Source organism: Ammodytes marinus, assembly GCF_949987685.1.
Source record: "Ammodytes marinus genome assembly, chromosome: 4".
Taxonomy (NCBI): Eukaryota; Metazoa; Chordata; class Actinopteri; order Uranoscopiformes; family Ammodytidae; genus Ammodytes; species Ammodytes marinus.
Genome location: NC_137233.1, coordinates 675,945 through 693,224, shown reverse-complemented (window position 1 = coordinate 693,224; position 17,280 = coordinate 675,945). Strand labels below are relative to the sequence as shown.

Below are 17,280 nucleotides of genomic sequence, written 5' to 3'. Positions count from 1 at the left end.
TTAGATAAGGCAACTTTAAACAAACAGTTTTTTACTACTGTAGCGTTAACCAGATGTTGCATGTCCGGGTGTGTTTATGGCGTTTCTAGATAGCAGGCTCAAGCTTAACAATGTCCACTCGTGTTTTATGCTTGATTTATTGACACTGTACTGGGGTGGTCGAAAAGATCGATACTTACATACTGATCCAGGGGTGGCCAACCAGTCAGAGACTAAGAGCCACATTTTTTACTGTGTTACTGCAAAGAGCCACATCGTACACACGGGTACACATGAACATCCCCCCATCCCTTCCTCATACACGCACACACACACACACACACACACACACACACACACACACACACACACACACACACACACACACACACACACACACACACACACACACACACACACAGACCTCTGCTCAGTCAGATTTACTGTAAATGTCACAACCAAAATGATAATGCAGTAACGGCCTTAACTATGTTTCACCCGTTTCAGTTGAATTTTGTATTATTATTATTTTTTAAATAAATAATGCTTGTGCATGCTACCAGGCCCAGGGGCACAAGGGCTCAAGGGGGCCCTAAGCTAAGGTACTGATAACTTTACATGTCTTATAGTCAAAGAGCTCAGTCACTCATGTCAATAAAAGGTTCCAAAAAGGAATAGCCTAAATATAAGGAAATAAATCATCATGGGCCCCTCAACTAGTAGGGGAGAAATACAAAAGCAATTGTAAAGCAACAGCATTATTAGCTCTGTCTTAGGGGCTTCATGAGGGGCCTCTAAGGCCCCCACACATACAAGAATAAACTTTCTATGTGTAAATTCTATACTGTTCATAAAAAGTAGCTATCCACCCTTTATCTGTTGAAATGGGTCTCTCCATCATATAACACGGGTCTGCAGACCAATCTACTGTTTTTGCAGTTGCAGAGTAAAGGATGCTGCCTGCTTAAGAAAAATCAGAAAAATAATGTTCATTCTGCAGCTCAAGATTTGATTTAGCCTCTAAATTTTCCTCTCTAAGTGCATCAGATTGATGCATTTTACTTTAAAACGGTACACATTTTCTTCCAGTGTGCAATGCCCCCTGACCCCCCAACAAGGACCAGGGTCCCTCCCACAGTGTCCCAAAATCATCTGGGAAACACTGACTTTCTTAATATGTTTTTTGCCAATAATTGTATGTATCTGTGCGGAAAAGTCAGTGTACCTGACTGGATAGGTAGGAGTGGGGGGGCCCTTTGAGAGTCTTGGTCCAAGGGCCTATTATCTCATAATCCGTCTAAGAACCAACTGTATTCCACAATCTTTTTAATTTTCGCATTATTTATAAAAAATAAAAAAAACGGGGGGCCCACACTAGGACTTGAAACGGGCCCCCAGATCGTTAAGGCCGCCCCTGTGATAATGACAGAACTGGACTCCTACAGTACTAAGACGACAGGCCAGTCATTTTCAACAATGAACATTGTGTGCACTGCCTCACACACAAACTCTCAGTTCAACCAAGTCCACAAACAAAAATATAACAATTTAAAATAGCGTTTTTCTCTTACTATGCATGTTGCTTTGTGGGACTTACTTTTAGCATGGAGAGAGCTGAAGTGGCGCTGAAGATTTGAAGCCTTGAAATGCACTAATGACGCCTGGCATATAAGGCAGAATGGCTTGGTATAACGTTCAACAAAAAATATAAACTCTCCCACTCTGTTTCGGAGCGAACAAATTGTTTACTCACAGAAAACCTCCCTCCAAGCTGAGCGGGCAGTTTTATGTTGCGTCCGCACCAAACGTTTGCGAACGTTATGTTGCGTCCTCAATTAAAGATTTGCGAACAGGCATACACATATATATTAACAAAATAAAAAATGAAATAATAAACAACATGTAAAACGAACGTAAGAGCCGCATGAAACGTTTGCGAACATGCACACACATAGGCCCACACAAAAAAAAAGTATAGAAAAAAAAAATTATAATTATAATCACAAAATTTGATATGAACTGAAGAGCCGCACGAAGCAAGGCAAAGAGCCGCATGTGGCTCGCGAGCCGCAGGTTGGCCACCCCTGTACTAATCGATAGCAGCAGTGCTGTCACTCTGGTCAACATGTGCATAACAAAACAGTAAAGAAAACAAACAAAGAAAATGATAAATTACTCTTAGAACTTGGGGGCATTAGTTGCTGGTTGCTGTGAAACAGGTTTTCTCTGTAAAATTATAATTACTTTTCAAATATGTTGCTGAAACATTTGATCAAATAAAGAAATTTAAAACGGACATGTCTCAACATGGTTCATGGTTCTGTCTCCAACAGTGAGGTGATTGAAGATGTTCTACCGGATCATGAGTGTGATGCTGCTGCTCGTGGCTGCCTGTTCAGCTCAGACCAGCGGTGAGTCCACACACTGGTTCCACTCTCTGTCAAGGCTTTCACAAGCTGTTATATCTGTCCATCTCAAAATATTATTTTCCTTAAATCCTAAATTAAGAAAGTGAAGAGCTATAAAAATAAATGTAAATGTAAATATTGTCCTTTGTATTTAAAGTGGGTGTGTCCTCGGGCTCCGTAGCAACCAGCTGTGATGCCTGTCACCACCGGGCTCGATGCGTCCATGACAACAGTGTCCATGACAACAGTGTTGAGACTGTGGCTGTGTCCTGTCGCTGTGACGACGGTTGGGTCGGAGACGGCTTCACCTGCTACGACCCAACCTCCTGTAACCAAGGTAACTGCAGGGACTGAAAAGCATTAAACAAGCGTTGAGAATGTGTGTGTGTGAGAGAAAGTCTCTTAATGTGTGTGTGTGTGTGTGTGTGTGTGTGTGTGTGTGTGTGTGTGTGTGTGTGTGTGTGTGTGTGTGTGTGTGTGTGTGTGTGTGTGTGTGTGTGTGTGTGTGTGTGTGTGTGTGTGTGTGTGTGTGTGTGTGTGTGTGTGCAGACATTGAATTTAATATTCTCAAAGTAAGGCCTCGAATTTCACCAACAAAGTATTGGACTTCCTTTCCAAAGATCTGACATGTTTAGATACTTGGAGAGGGGTCGCTCTGTGATGAATAAGCACTTTCTGATTTAGTTATCAACAGTATGAACACACTTCACAAAGCTATCGTTATATTATCAATGTGAGTTTAGAACAAATGTTCTTTATTAAAAGTACCTTTAAAAATGCTTTAGAATTTCCATAATATCCTTCCTACCTTGGCATTAAAAAGGTGTTAAAAGTCTTAAATGTAGCTTGTATTCCCTGTGTACTGAAGGCTGCTGCAGCCAGGGCTACCGCTGGTCGGCTCTGCAGGGCTGCGTGGACATCGACGAGTGTTCTCTGCCTCAGACTCCATGTGGGCCGGGGGAACGCTGCCAGAACACCAAAGGCTCCTTCTCCTGCCTGGTAATATATTATTATCATTATAATAACCTTTATTTAACCAATAGGTCCATGCTGGTGACCACCGATTTATAACAGCGCGTTTTTTAAAAACTTTTTAACAATTCTTTATTGGAGTGGCGATTTTAGGGCCGGTCCTAAAACAAACATTACAATGGATACTAACATGATTTGGGGATTTGGGATTAAAGCACATGCCATTCATTCAGGTTTGCGATGGCCATCCCACTCTAGGTATGTGTCCCACCCTGGCCACCCCACTCTAGGTCTGTGTCCCACCTTGGCCATCCCACTCTAGGTATGTGTCCCACCCTGGCCACCCCACTCTAGGTCTGTGTCCCACTTTGGCCATCCCAGTCAAAATGTCCTGGAAACGCCACTGCTTTATTGTAAAAGAAGATGTAGACTATAAAGTAGGGCTGTCAACCGTTTAATAGTAAATAATCGCAAATAATCGCTTTTTTCTATTATTTTGCATTTCACAATAATATTATATTAACAATATAAGGAAAGTCTTACCAGTGTATCTTGAATGCATTCTTTCAAATACATTTTGAAGGATTCCACTGTTGAGAAATATGCAACGAGCTCTGACATTGTGTGGTAGCTCAAACTAAAAGTACTTTGGTGATATTCTGTGATTTTGGGTTTACAGGGGCTTTATGACATGTCTCCCAGAAGACCAGTTTGTGATTATGTCTCTCTTGTATGTCTCCATGAAGGTTGATCTACCACAGCGCACCGCGGGCCGAACCAGCTCCGTGACCTTCTCCTGCGGCGGCAGACAGTGCCCTTCTGGTCAGGACTGCCTCCTGGTGGACGGCACATCTCGCTGCATGGACCCGTGTGATCACTACACGCCGCTAGACGACGCCTGGAGAGCTACAGACGTCAGGTTCACGGGCAGGCCGCCTCATCACTGCGACCAATACTCAGTCTACCGGGTCACACCCTATGACTGGCAGGGCTGGTACCGTCTGTTCCTCGGCAACAGCAGCGTTCAGATGCCAGAGAGATGCATTCAGAAAGACATGTGTGGAACTAATGCTCCACTGTGGCTGCAGACGCCCCACCCGCAGCTCTCTGCAGGCATCATCCAGGCCCAGGTCTGTGGCAGCTATAGTGGAAGCTGCTGCCAGTTCAAGCAAAAGCCAATCCATGTGAAAGCCTGCGCAGGAAACTACTACGTCTACAAGATCATAACGCCCACTCTCTGCGATATGGCATACTGTGCAGGTGAGCAACAAGTTCCTTCTAGTCAGTCACACTGTGGTATCAAAGTTGAGCCAAAAGATAAGTTTAAGATCCAGAGGCTTCAGCTGCTGAAGCACAAAGTTATGAGTCTAGTTCTTCAGACTGACAGTGAATGGAATCCTTATTGTATCAGGAGATGATCATGTCTTCAGGATAATTCAGACCTTTGGTTCCATCATATTCTCTAGTGGACTCATTTGTCTTGTGCTCCTCATCAGATGTCAACACTAAAACACCTGTGTGTAACACCTGCACTGCAGCTCAGACCTGTGTGATCAATGGCACCGTCTGGAGGTGTGAAGGTCAGTCTGAGTTAATATGAAAACATCCTCCATTCCACATGATTTACTTTGATGGTTTTGACACAAAAAGAGTTTGGTGTATATTTTAACATTTCAAATATTTTTCTTTCCTGGTAGAAACTTCCACAAGCGATTTGACTACTTCACCAGCAGGTCAGATTGTTATGTTCTGGTTTGTGTAAAATCTGTCTACATGTTGTTGAAGCTCAAAATACTTTTATACCCACAATGCCTTGTTTCACTGTATATAAACAGTCAGAGCAGATGAAACATGAAACATCCACCGATCCACATGATTTACCTTGATGATTTTGACACAAAAAGTAATAAGGGTACAGTAATTATCTGTTAGTTAATGCTTAATTGAGGCTTAATAAGCATTTACTAAGCATTACCTAACTGTTAATACATGTTTGGTAAATGCTTAATGAACAAACTAAACATTAACTAATTTGTGCTTAGTTTATGCTTAACTAAGCATTAGTTAACAGAGCATTACTAACAATTAATGCTTAATCGGCATTAACTAAACATAATTAGCATTAATTAATGCATTCTTATTGTCAATTGTTACCAAAAAGAGTTAAGTGTATATTTAATTGACCATTTCTAATATTTTTCCTTCCTGGTAGAAACGTCCACAAGAGAGTTGACTCCTTCACCAACAGGTCAGATTGTTATGTTCTGGTTTGTGTAAAATCTGTCTACATGTTGTTGAAGCTCAAAATACTTTTATACCCACAATGCCTTGTTCCCGCTGTAGATGAACCCAGTTTTCTGGAGTCGGAGCTGGTGTGTGGACGGGAGCAGATGCTTCTGAAGGTCCCAAAGATGATCCTGGAGGAACAAGGGCTGAATGGTTCCTCTGCTCACCTGATCGACCCGCGCTGCCACGAGCAGCTGGACGGCCAGGAGACCTTCTCCTACCTGGTGGATCGGAGGAAGGTCTGTGGAAATGTGGTCAAGGTGAGAGAGAATCAATTAGGAAAAAAGTGTCATACTATTTTAGGTTTTCAAGTAAAAATAAGTAAAATGTTTGTTTTTTTGCAATAATAGTGAATATTTAGGTTCAAATTAAAGTTAAGTTTAGCAAGTGTCTTGATCAGACTCCCTATTGCCCCCTCCATCCCTAGGTGAATGATATTGCACACAAGCGTTATGAGGGATGACAATGACTGTTTTTAGGTTTTCCAGACGACATGGGATAGTGAATGGGCCCTAGCAAGCTTCCCCACCTTCTGTGAAATGCTATTGGAGATAGCCCTGATAAACATACATCAGCTTCAACAATGTCAAACCATTGTGTCCACTTGTTGTTGTTTCCAGAACAACGGGACCCACGTCACCTACTCCAACATTGTGTTCGTGTTCCCCTCCGGTCCGTCCAACGCATCGATCTTTGTCCCGACGATTTTCCCGTTCTCCTGCGTCTTCCCACTGGATGACATCACCAGCCTGGACGCCGCCATCAGATTCCAGCCGCCGTGAGTTCACCTCCTTCACCGCATCACAATGATGTTTGGTGTTTTGTCCCCCCAACGGAGCCTTCAAGGCAGCCTGCGGTTTAGGTTAGGGTGGAGGTAATGGTAAGGAATAGGACCTTCCATCAAGCCATCACAATGATGTTCAAGCCTGATCTCTCAGCTTCACATTAATATGTCTCTCTTAAGATCAGATCTGAGGGGCGACTGTGGCTCAGTTGGTAGAGCGAGTTGGCCGATGATCAAAGGGTTGGAGGTTCGATCCCCGCCCTGCCACCTGTGTCATAGTTGTTGTGTCCTTGGGCAAGACACTTCACCCACCTTGCCTCGTGTGAATGTCGATAGTCAGCCTGCTATCGGTGTATGAATGTGTGTGTGAATAGTAACGTGGGAAAGGAAAACAGGTCTCCCTTGCAAAAGAGTCTTCGGTCTCAATGGGATTTACCTGTAGAAATAAAGGTTAAAATAAAAAGAAAAAAAAAATCTCAGACGTCAGAGCTCTCATCAGGCAAATGCACAAGCCTCCACAATGGGGATTGTCTTTCCCATGTACAGGACATCTTTCGCTCAGTCTGTTTTCTCTGTAAAAGGGGCAAAACTATGGAACCTCTTGCTCACTAGTCTAAAACTAGAGACTAACAGCAACATTTTTAACACAGAACTTAAACAATGGCTCAAATCAAATCAACAGTGCTCAACACAAATAATTTATAACTGGTTTATTATCTGATCGTGCTGCCTTTGCTTTACTCTATGTATTTGACTATCATTATATTGCTGCTCTGTAATCTATTGTGTATATATATTTCTTTTCAGGGCCAGTGGAGTTGGTGTAGTGAGTTCAGGCGACCCCACCAGAGCCTCCATGACTCTGTACACGAGGCCAGACTTCAGCGAGGCGTTCCCGGCCGGCCCCGTCCGCCTGCCGCTTGGCTCCGCTCTGCACGTCGCTGTGTCCGTGAACAACACCGAATACGACGGCTTCGGGCTGCTGCTGGAAACCTGCTACGTCACACACTCTCCCAACGCCAGCGACCCACGCAAACACCTCCTGATCCAGAACAGGTGAGGAAAATATATTTTTTTGGCCTCTTCAAGCTTTATTAGACAGTACAGAGTTGAAATGGGGAGACGGGTGGAAATGGGGCGACTGTGGCTCAGGTGGTTAAGCGGGTTGGCCAACGATCCAAGGGTTGGCGGTTCGATCCCCGCCCGGCCACCTGTGTCATGGTTGTTGTGTCCTTGGGCAAGACACTTCACCCACCTTCACCATGCCTGGTGTGAATGTGTATGATTGCTGTATGTTTGAGGTGGTGGTCGGAGGGGCCGATGGCGCTGAATGGCAGCCTCGCTTCCGTCAGTCTGCCCCAGGGCAGCTGTGGCTACTATCGTAGTTTACCACCACCGGTATGACTGTGTGTGAATGAATGGAACCTGGAACCCTGTAAAGCGCTTTGAGTGCCTTGAAAAGCGCTATATAAATCCGATCCATCATCATTATATTATTATTATAATTTGAGCTGCTGTGTGATTGTCCCCTCCCTCCAGGTGTGCTGTTGACCGTCGTCATGTGCAGGTGCTAGAGAGCGGTGCTTCTCTGCGAGCTCGTTTCTCTGCTCTGCTGTTCCTGTACCACGGGACCTATGAGGACGTTTACCTGCACTGCAGCATCAGCATGTGTGACCGCAGCAGCGCCCCCTGCAGCCCCGTGAGTGAAGTGAACCTTTAGGCAATGATTGTATTCATTTGTGATTTACTACTATTATTCACTCAGTCAGTCAGTCAGTCAGTCACTCAATCATTCACACTCACTCACTCACTCACTCACTCACTCACTCACTCACTCACTCACTCACTCACTCACTCACTCACTCACTCACTCACTCACTCACTCACTCACTCACTCACTCACACACACACACACACACACACACACACACACACACACACACACACACACACACACACACACACACACACACACACACACACACACACACACACACACACACACACACACACACTCACTCACTCACTCACTCACTCACTCACTCACTCACTCACTCACTCACTCACTCACTCACTCACTCACTCACTCACTCACTCACTCACTCACTCACTCACTCACTCACTCACTCACTCACTCACTCACTCACTCACTCACTCACACACACACACACACACACACACATACAAGCCAATGTTGCCAACAGTGGACTATCAATTTTAACCGCCAAGTGTTGACTCCTATTTAAAAATCATTAAAAAATAAAAAAAAACGCAATAGAATATTTACTTTTAAGGAATTCTGTCATGATAATACTTTAAATGTGCTTTTAATCTTCTTTTTGAAGAAGTTGCTAAGAGGGGACTTGAATCCTTGGGTGACATCTACATATGAGGGGACTCCATTCACTGCATCAATGGAGCTGTCTGTGCCTATTGTTTCACTCTATGACTGTTTGCTTGCTGCAGTTACCTCCCTTTGTTTCTTTTTAAGATAGATTAAATAACTTTAACTTTAACACTAACTAAACATTTCCCTGTGATACAAATATTATGAACATAATCATGGCCACATGTTGCAAATAAATATCATATAAGAAGTAACTTGCACTAATATCAGGGACTTAGCAACAACATTTCCCTTATCCAAGCTTTAATGGAATGTGTTCTCAATGTTACATTTAAAAAATGTATTAAACCACTACAGTTTAATAAAAAGTGTTACGACACCTAGGTGCACTGTTAGACAGGTGCACACGCGCACACACACACACACACACACACACACACACACACACACACACACACACACACACACACACACACACACACACACACACACACACACACACACACTGATTTGAGTGCACCTGTCCTGTCCTCATAAACACAGAGCAGACAGTGGAACACGTTTTCAATAAATATAAATTCTTATCAAACATGGTATTCTTAAAATATGATCTTTGTGAATAAACAAAAAAACATAAACTATGACAAACTTCTTCTTGGTTTTTAGAACTGTTCCAGGCGCCAGGCTCGGTCTGCAGCCTCCTCCAATCAGCTGGCTGTTGCTGTCGGACCAATCAGCTGTGAGTATTTCCATCTATTTTTGTAAACATGCCCTGCCTTCCAAATCACATAGGCTGCATTCCAATCCCCATACTATCTACTATTAAAGACCTACTTCACCGGTTGGAATATGAAGGTGTATTGAACTCGGAGATCCTATGAAGTATAAATGTGCATTTTTTTTTTTAAATCGGATCATCCTAGCCTGAGAAAAGGCAGAAAGAGTGTTTTATGGTATCACCGTCTAACCCTACAGTTCTCTTTCTGTGACATAGGATCTCCGAGTTCAATACACCTTCATATTCCAACCGGTGAAGTAGGCCTTTAAGTATTGCAGATGTACATGTTAACTAGATTATTGATATGGTCAGATGTAGTATGTAGAATAGAAAAGAGAAAGAGGAGGAGATTTGGAACGCAGGGATACTCTTTATCTTTTCTATTCTGCATACTACAAATAGGATGCTGTTTTCAACACTAAAACTCAGATGCAAACTCAGATGCAGTAGACATCCGGGTATTTTTAAGCCTACTTAATCTGACCACAATATTTGGGACATCCTAAAACTTTCTTCTACCGTACTATATAGTAGATAGTATAGGGATTGTAAAGCAGCATTGGTCTTTAGGCTCTGATCAATAAATGTTTCTCTGTTTGTGTCTTCAGGGTTTTGAGGAGCAGAAGACGACGTCACAGCTTTTTGACTTTTTTCATTTTAATCATTAACAGAAAATCAACGCTGATCAATGTAACCAATTAATATCACTGACCAGATATAATCACTAGCTGAGTTCACATGGACACTTACTTCAATTAATTTCAGTTAACCTTTATGTATACTTGAGAGATCAACTGAGGGGTGACTGACCCTCATTTGAAATGATGTCGAGTCAAACAAATGCAAAGCAAAAACAATACAAACACAAAATACACAACAAGCTGATAAAGAGACGTTTCATTGGGTTGCAGAGCTGTGATTTGAACCTTTTTAACAAACTGATCAAAATAAACGATTAAAGCTCGGCTGAGAAAAAACTCCCAGTAAAAAACCCTTTACCGGGATTAAGAAATTTGAAGAAATCTCAGGGAGAGTTGACAGAGTAAGGGATCCCTCTCCGAGCACGGACATACTGCAATAGATGTCATAAGTAGAGAAAAATCACGAAGGAATTTGATCATTGACCAGATGTTTACATGGTAATACTAAAGTAAAGTGTGAATAGTGTGGATGCAGGAAGACTTCAGATGCTGCCAGAGGATCCACACCGTCTCTATGCTCACTAGCTGGACCTCGTCGGACACAACATTTTAAATTCAAACTATTTGATATTTTAGTCTCATTGAAGGGATTGTCATGAAAATCAGGAACAATTCAGTTTTTAAAACAAACACAAAAAAAAAAAAATTTCAACAGTCGGGTCTCACAGAAGCAAATGATGGCAGAACCACTTTGCACGGGTCAAACTGATGGAATGCTTTGGGCTTTTTTTTTTTATATATATATATAATTTTTGGGGCATTTTTAAGCTTTATTAGACAGTACAGAGTTGAAATGGGGAGACAGAGAGAGACAGACAGAGAGAGAGAGAGGGGGGGATGACCTGCAGTAAAGGTCCACGGGCCGGATTTGAACCCGTGACCACTGCAACGAAGGCCGGAGCCGATATGGTACACGCTCTATCCACTACACCACCGGAGCTTTGGGCATTTTAACATCTGATCCATTCATTGTATTGAGCGTCCATGTAAACAGTAAAGTCTGAATCTGCAAACTGAATTAATTCATTCGGTTTGAAGAAATATTATCCATGTTATTAATCAATCAATCCTTATAAACAGTGTGTATTCCTTTGTGATTTGTACTATTATCTCACATTCACTCACACGCACGCACGTACGCTTGCACGCTCGCTCCCTCGCACACACACACACACACACACACACTCACTCACTCACTCACTCACTCACTCACTCACTCACTCACTCACTCACTCACTCACTCACTCAAATATTATCCATGTTAACTAATCAATCATTCGTATAAACAATGTAAAATCAACAAAACTTGAAGCTGATTATTTTAATTTTTTTTGTGATGATTAAACAACAATAAAATATATATATTACACTTTCCATTGAGTCTGTTTCGTACCTGAGTCAAAACTTTTACTTTTGTATTATGTATTAAGCATGTACGTATGTATGATTTAAGCATGTACTGTATGTATGTATTATGCAGAGCAGTGCGGTTCTCAAGCCCCGCTGGGCATTGAACCCTATTGATTTTGTAAATTAAAGCTACAGTGTGTAAATATAGCAGTCTTTAGCAGAATCTAGTGGTGAGATTGTAGAGTGCAGAGTCTTCACCTTTAACATTATTGTGCCTGCCTCTGTGTATTTGTGTGTGTGTGTGTGTGTGTGTGTGTGTGTATATTTGTGTGTGTGTGTGTGTGTGTATATAACAGGGCGACATGACATTAAAAAAAAACAAAGAAAACTTCTAATGTGTGAGAAAGTTCCCCACACCTTTAGTCTTGGCATGATTTAACTCAGTTCAAATACAGTGTGTGTGTGTGTGTGTGTGTGTGTGTGTGTGTGTGTGTGTGTGTTTTCCAGTGCCCCCTTTGAACAAAAAGCAGTAGTGTTTTTACCACGCCAGCTGTTGTTCCTGGGTGAGCGTATACCCATGACAAAGGCATTAAGAAAAACTATATAAAAATAGCATTCTTTGCACTGATGGTCTCGTTTGCTGTTACATGTAATTTATGATCATCAGAGGAAAAATTAGACTGTTTCAGAAATATTTATTTATTTATTTGTGTGTGTGTGTGTGTGTGTGTGTGTGTGTGTGTGTGTGTGTGTGTGTGTGTGCGTGTGTGTGTGTGTGTGTGTGTGTGTGCGTGTGTGTGTGTCTTCATCTTGTTTTGGTGTGTTTCCTGTTTTATTTTGGTATCTCTGTCTTGATTCTCCCCATGTCCTGTCAAGTTACTGCTCCCTTCCCTAATGTGTTTCACGTGTGTGTGTGTGTGTGTGTGTGTGTGTGTGTGTGTGTGTGTGTGTGTGTGTGTGTGTGTGTGTGTGTGTGTGTGTGTGTGACACTTCAAGGAAGTTCTGTAGAAAAATTCCTGAGTGTGTGTGGCTGAGCAGGTTTTTCTACAAACAGACATGACCACATGACATATACAATTGGTCGGCTCCCTGCAACACAGATGTGAAGCAGTTCTCAGAAACAGAGGTTATACAACTAAATATTAGTTCAGTGATTCATAGGAAAGCTAAATCTTCATGCATGTTTCAGTTGATACAGTAAATGTTTGAGTTGTAAAGAAAAATGCAGACACTGCTATTTCTTTGAACAGTCTGATATTACTTTTTATTCTGCTAACTTTCTGTAAAGATGAAGAAACATTTGACAAAAGTTTCTTCATTTTTGGAGTTGGAATAGAATGTGCAATGTCCCCAATGCATTTCTGTGTATAGAAATAAAAGCTATGATAAGGATTTTGATCTTTACTCAATTTTTTAAACACACTGCTATTATTTTGAACAAAACTGTATGTAGAATAGAATTAAGACAAAGTATGAGATTTGGAACGCAGGGTGAGTCTTCAGGTTCTGATCAGTAAATGTTTCTCTGTTTGTGTCTTCAGGGTTTTGAGGAGCAGAAGACGTCGCAGCTTTTTGGTGTGAAATCCACAAAACTTAAAGCTGGTTATTTCTTATTTTTGTGATGATCAAACAAAAATTAAGCATAAATAAAATACATTTTTCGTTGAGTCTGTTTTGTACCAGAGTCGAAACTTTTTACTTTTGTATTATGTGTCATTTTTTCTACTAACATTACCTCTCTGTCTGCATTGCCCCGTGTGTGGATAGAGGGCCAGGTTAAGATGGGACAGTCCACTTTAGGGGTGTCTGTAATCGTTGGCTGGTGAATGTTTTTGCCTTTTATTACTTTATCTGCAATTTTATATCTTATAAAACTCCCCTAAATTAGTATCAGTTACCAGAGAGCTTTTTTAGATTAACATCAAAAGATTCTATTATAAAGCGGGCTGACCTAAAAGCTCCCTGTTGAAGAATCCTCCTCAATCCTTCTTTTCATTCTTCGCATTCTTTGCATTCTCTTCCTTTTGAGACTTTTTGCATTTTTGCAACTTCTTGCAATCTTTGTAATCTTTGTTCTTTTCATTCTTTACATTATTTGTATTCTTTGTTGATGTTTTTGTGACTTTTTGCCTCATGCCCTGATAGTGTAGTGGTTAGTGCCACAGACTTGAGCATGGGTGATCTGAGTTCAAAACCCAGTTAAAACAATATTTGAATTTTGACTCGTCTATTTTTTTCTCACAGTGGAAATACGCTGTGATATTAATAAGCCCAACTACTAAGGACATTAATAGTTTATCACCATTTATAACAAACGTTAGTGGATGTGTCAACAAGCCCATCAACTTATTGCATAACTAGAGCCTACTCTTTAACCTCATGTTTCTTTTTTTCATTTCATTTCATTTCATTTATTATTAAGGCTCACGGCCATAGCACATGGCATGGAGCACACAGTTCAAATTAAATCATTACAAAACAAAACAATGGTGTACGGCAAGAAAACAAAAACAAACAAAAACATTACTTAAACAATGGCAATACATGTCTCAGAAATGTTTCTAATAATTCTCATTTTATTGTTTCACAGATTTGATGGACTTTCTCTAAACTCCACGTGAAGGCAAAGTCTGTCTGTCTGTCTGTCTGTCTGTCTGTCTGTCTGTCTGTCTGTCTGTCTGTCTGTCTGTCTGTCTGTCTGTCTCTCTGTCTGTCTGTCTGTCTGCCTGCCTGCCTGCCTGCCTGCCTGCCTGCCTGCCTGCCTTGTCTGTCTGTCTGTCTGTCTGTCTGTCTATCCATCTGTCTGGCCCTCTAAACTAATGGTGAACACTTTTTCCCCTCCCCTTGTCTTAATGCCACGTATCATTTCTCTGAGGCTCAGCTTTGCCTTTATGGCTTTACAGCAGCAACAATATTAATGATTAATAGAGCTGTAGTGAAGTCTCTTCCAGACACCAATCCTCCTCAGTACGGACACGTCTGCACCGGGGCAACAACTCAGGTAACGTATGAGAGGGGAAATTAATTCACTTGTGACGGTTGATTTTGAGCTTTACTCGGGGAACCCACGGCGTCTTAAAAGCATCAGAAAAGCATTTAACTTAATATTATCAAACATAATGCTTTAAAACGAATTATTACATTTCCTTTAGAAAGACTCAAAAATGTTTTGATTGACATTTTGTAGGAGAGAATTAATACGGAAAGCATCGTTATGTGACGAATAAGCATTTTTTAATTTAGTTATTAAGAGTTTAAACACACTTCACAAAGCTATTGTTATAGTATATCACTGTGAGTTTATTAATGTCAGTTTATAATAAATGGTCTTTGTTTAAAGTAACTTTAAAATGCATCAGAATTTTGCCGTGACATTGGCATTAAATAAAAGTGGCATTACATTTTTTTTTCTTGTTTACTAAACATATAGCTTACAGTAGTCACTCTGTAATAACCCTCCTTCATGTTAGTTATAATATCTAGTTTGTTGACGACTCCTGTGTGTGTGTAACCCTCTGGACATGATTTCCAAAGCGCTTTTCCTCATTTTCACCTTTTATTTGGCCTGATGTTAAAGGCCTACTTCACCGGTTTGAATATGAAGGTGTATTCATTTCTGATATCCTATGTAGTATAAATGTGCAAAAAAAAATTAAATCGGTTCATCCTAGCCTGAGAAAAGGCAGAAAGAGTGTTTTTTTTAACCCTATATTTCTCCTTCTCGTGACATCACAGAAAGAGAAATATAGGGTTAAAAAGAACGTACTTTGTAAATATTACTGTGATGTCACAGTAAAAGACATCACAGTAATATTTACAAAGTACGTTTTTTTTTTAACCCTATATTTAACCCTAGGATGAACCGATTTAATTTTTTTTCGCACATTTATACTACATAGGATCTCAGAATTCAATACACCTTTATATTCAAACCGGTGAAGTAGGTCTTTAATGTCAGTTTATAATAAATGGTCTTTGTTTAAAGTACCTTTAAAATGCATCAGAATTTCCATTTTATCCTTCTAACTTTTGCCGTGACATTGGCATTAAATAAAAGTGGCACTACATTTTTTTTTCTTGTTTACTAAACATATAGCTTACAGTAGTCACTCTGTAATAACCCTCCTTCATGTTAGTTATAATATCTAGTTTGTTGACGACATCTGTGTGTGTGTAACCCTCTGGACATGATTTCCAAAGCGCTTTTCCTTATTTTCACCTTTCATTTGGCCATTTAAAGTGCTTTACAGGTAGCCTGGCATTCCCAGACCTGCCACTATGCGCTGGCAAATTAAATTTGACGGCAATCTCTATCTTTCATTAGCAAGTAAGTGGAATGTTCTGTTTTGCCGACCGACCACGGCAAAAGTTTAATTTAACAGTTTAACAGCTGTTCGCTAAACGAACGGGGCTTAATACGTCACCTAGTGCATCGCTCTGATTGGTTGTAGTGCTATCCAACTGCATGCAGTGGCATTTGAAATGCAAGAGTAGGAGCCGCCCCTTGAGTTGGAAATGACTATTGATCGTGGCCAGACCCTCTATCGTTCAAGATATCAGGGTCTGGATTTCCAGGCTACTTTACAGGGGCATAAAATACTAAAGTAATCAAGATTAAAATACATCAAGTATAGAATAAAAATTAGAAAAGCGAAAAAAAAGGAAAACATATAGGAATAACAAATATAAATAACATTAAAATTACAGGTCAAAAGGGATTTCTTCAGATTTGATTAAAAAGAGCTGAGAGTTGCAGTACTTAAAGAGTGGAAATGGGGAGAGCGCGAGGGGATGCGACAAGTGCCAGAGCCAATCTGGTTTATTAGTAGGATGTAGATCCTGTTGACAGTGTGAGGGTTTACTGCTGCCCAGTGAACTGTCCTATGAATGGACCATTGTTCAGCAAACCTGACGCGATCCTGCTGCATCCTGGGTGTTAATGCTTAGATTAGATAAGGCAACTTTAAACAAACAGTTTTTTACTACTGTAGCGTTAACCAGATGTTGCATGTCCGGGTGTGTTTATGACGCTTCTAGATCGCAGGCTCAAACTTAACAATGTCCACTCGTGTTTTATGCTTGATTTATTGACACTGTACTAGGGTGGTCAAAAAGATCGATACTTACATACTAATCCAGGGGTGGCCAACCAGTCAGAGACTAAGAGCCACATTTTTTACTGTGTTACTGCAAAGAGCCACATCGTACACACGGGTACACATGAACATCCCCCCATCCCTTCCTCATACACGCACGCACACACACACACACACACACACACACACACACACACACACACACACACACACACACACACACACACACACACACACACACACACACACACACACACACACACACACACACACACACACACACACACACACACACACACACACACAGACCTCTGCTCAGTCAGATTTACTGTAAATGTCACAACCAAAATGATAATGCAGTAACGGCCTTAACTATGTTTCACCCGTTTCAGTTGAATTTTGTATTATTATTATTTTTTAAATAAATAATGCTTGTGCATGCTACCAGGCCCAGGGGCACAAGGGCTTAAGGGGGCCCTAAGCTAAGGTACTGATAACTTTACATGTCTTATAGTCAAAGAGCTCAGTCACTCATGTCAATAAAAGGTTCCAAAAAGGAATAGCCTAAATATAAGGAAA

The 17,280-nt window shown here is 41.0% G+C and overlaps 2 protein-coding genes across 2 annotated transcripts; both read left to right on the top strand.

The window, feature by feature from the left end:
- Positions 1–2,326: 2,326 nt before the first annotated feature.
- LOC307249165 (uromodulin-like) lies at positions 2,327–5,706 on the top strand (the record flags this gene model as incomplete). The annotated part of the gene is made up of 8 exons (XM_080025800.1): positions 2,327–2,390; positions 2,545–2,724; positions 3,256–3,386; positions 4,106–4,619; positions 4,856–4,931; positions 5,057–5,092; positions 5,572–5,607; positions 5,703–5,706. 8 exons carry the CDS (start codon positions 2,327–2,329, stop codon positions 5,704–5,706), a joined length of 1,041 nt encoding a protein of 346 aa, XP_079881926.1.
- Positions 5,707–7,255: 1,549 nt separating this feature from the next.
- On the top strand, positions 7,256–10,242 carry LOC307250042 (uromodulin-like). The gene is made up of 4 exons (XM_080026971.1): positions 7,256–7,485; positions 7,969–8,128; positions 9,443–9,515; positions 10,163–10,242. The coding sequence occupies exons 1-4, from the start codon at positions 7,286–7,288 to the stop codon at positions 10,168–10,170; spliced, it is 441 nt and encodes a 146-aa protein (XP_079883097.1). The 5' UTR covers positions 7,256–7,285; the 3' UTR covers positions 10,171–10,242.
- Positions 10,243–17,280: the final 7,038 nt, after the last annotated feature.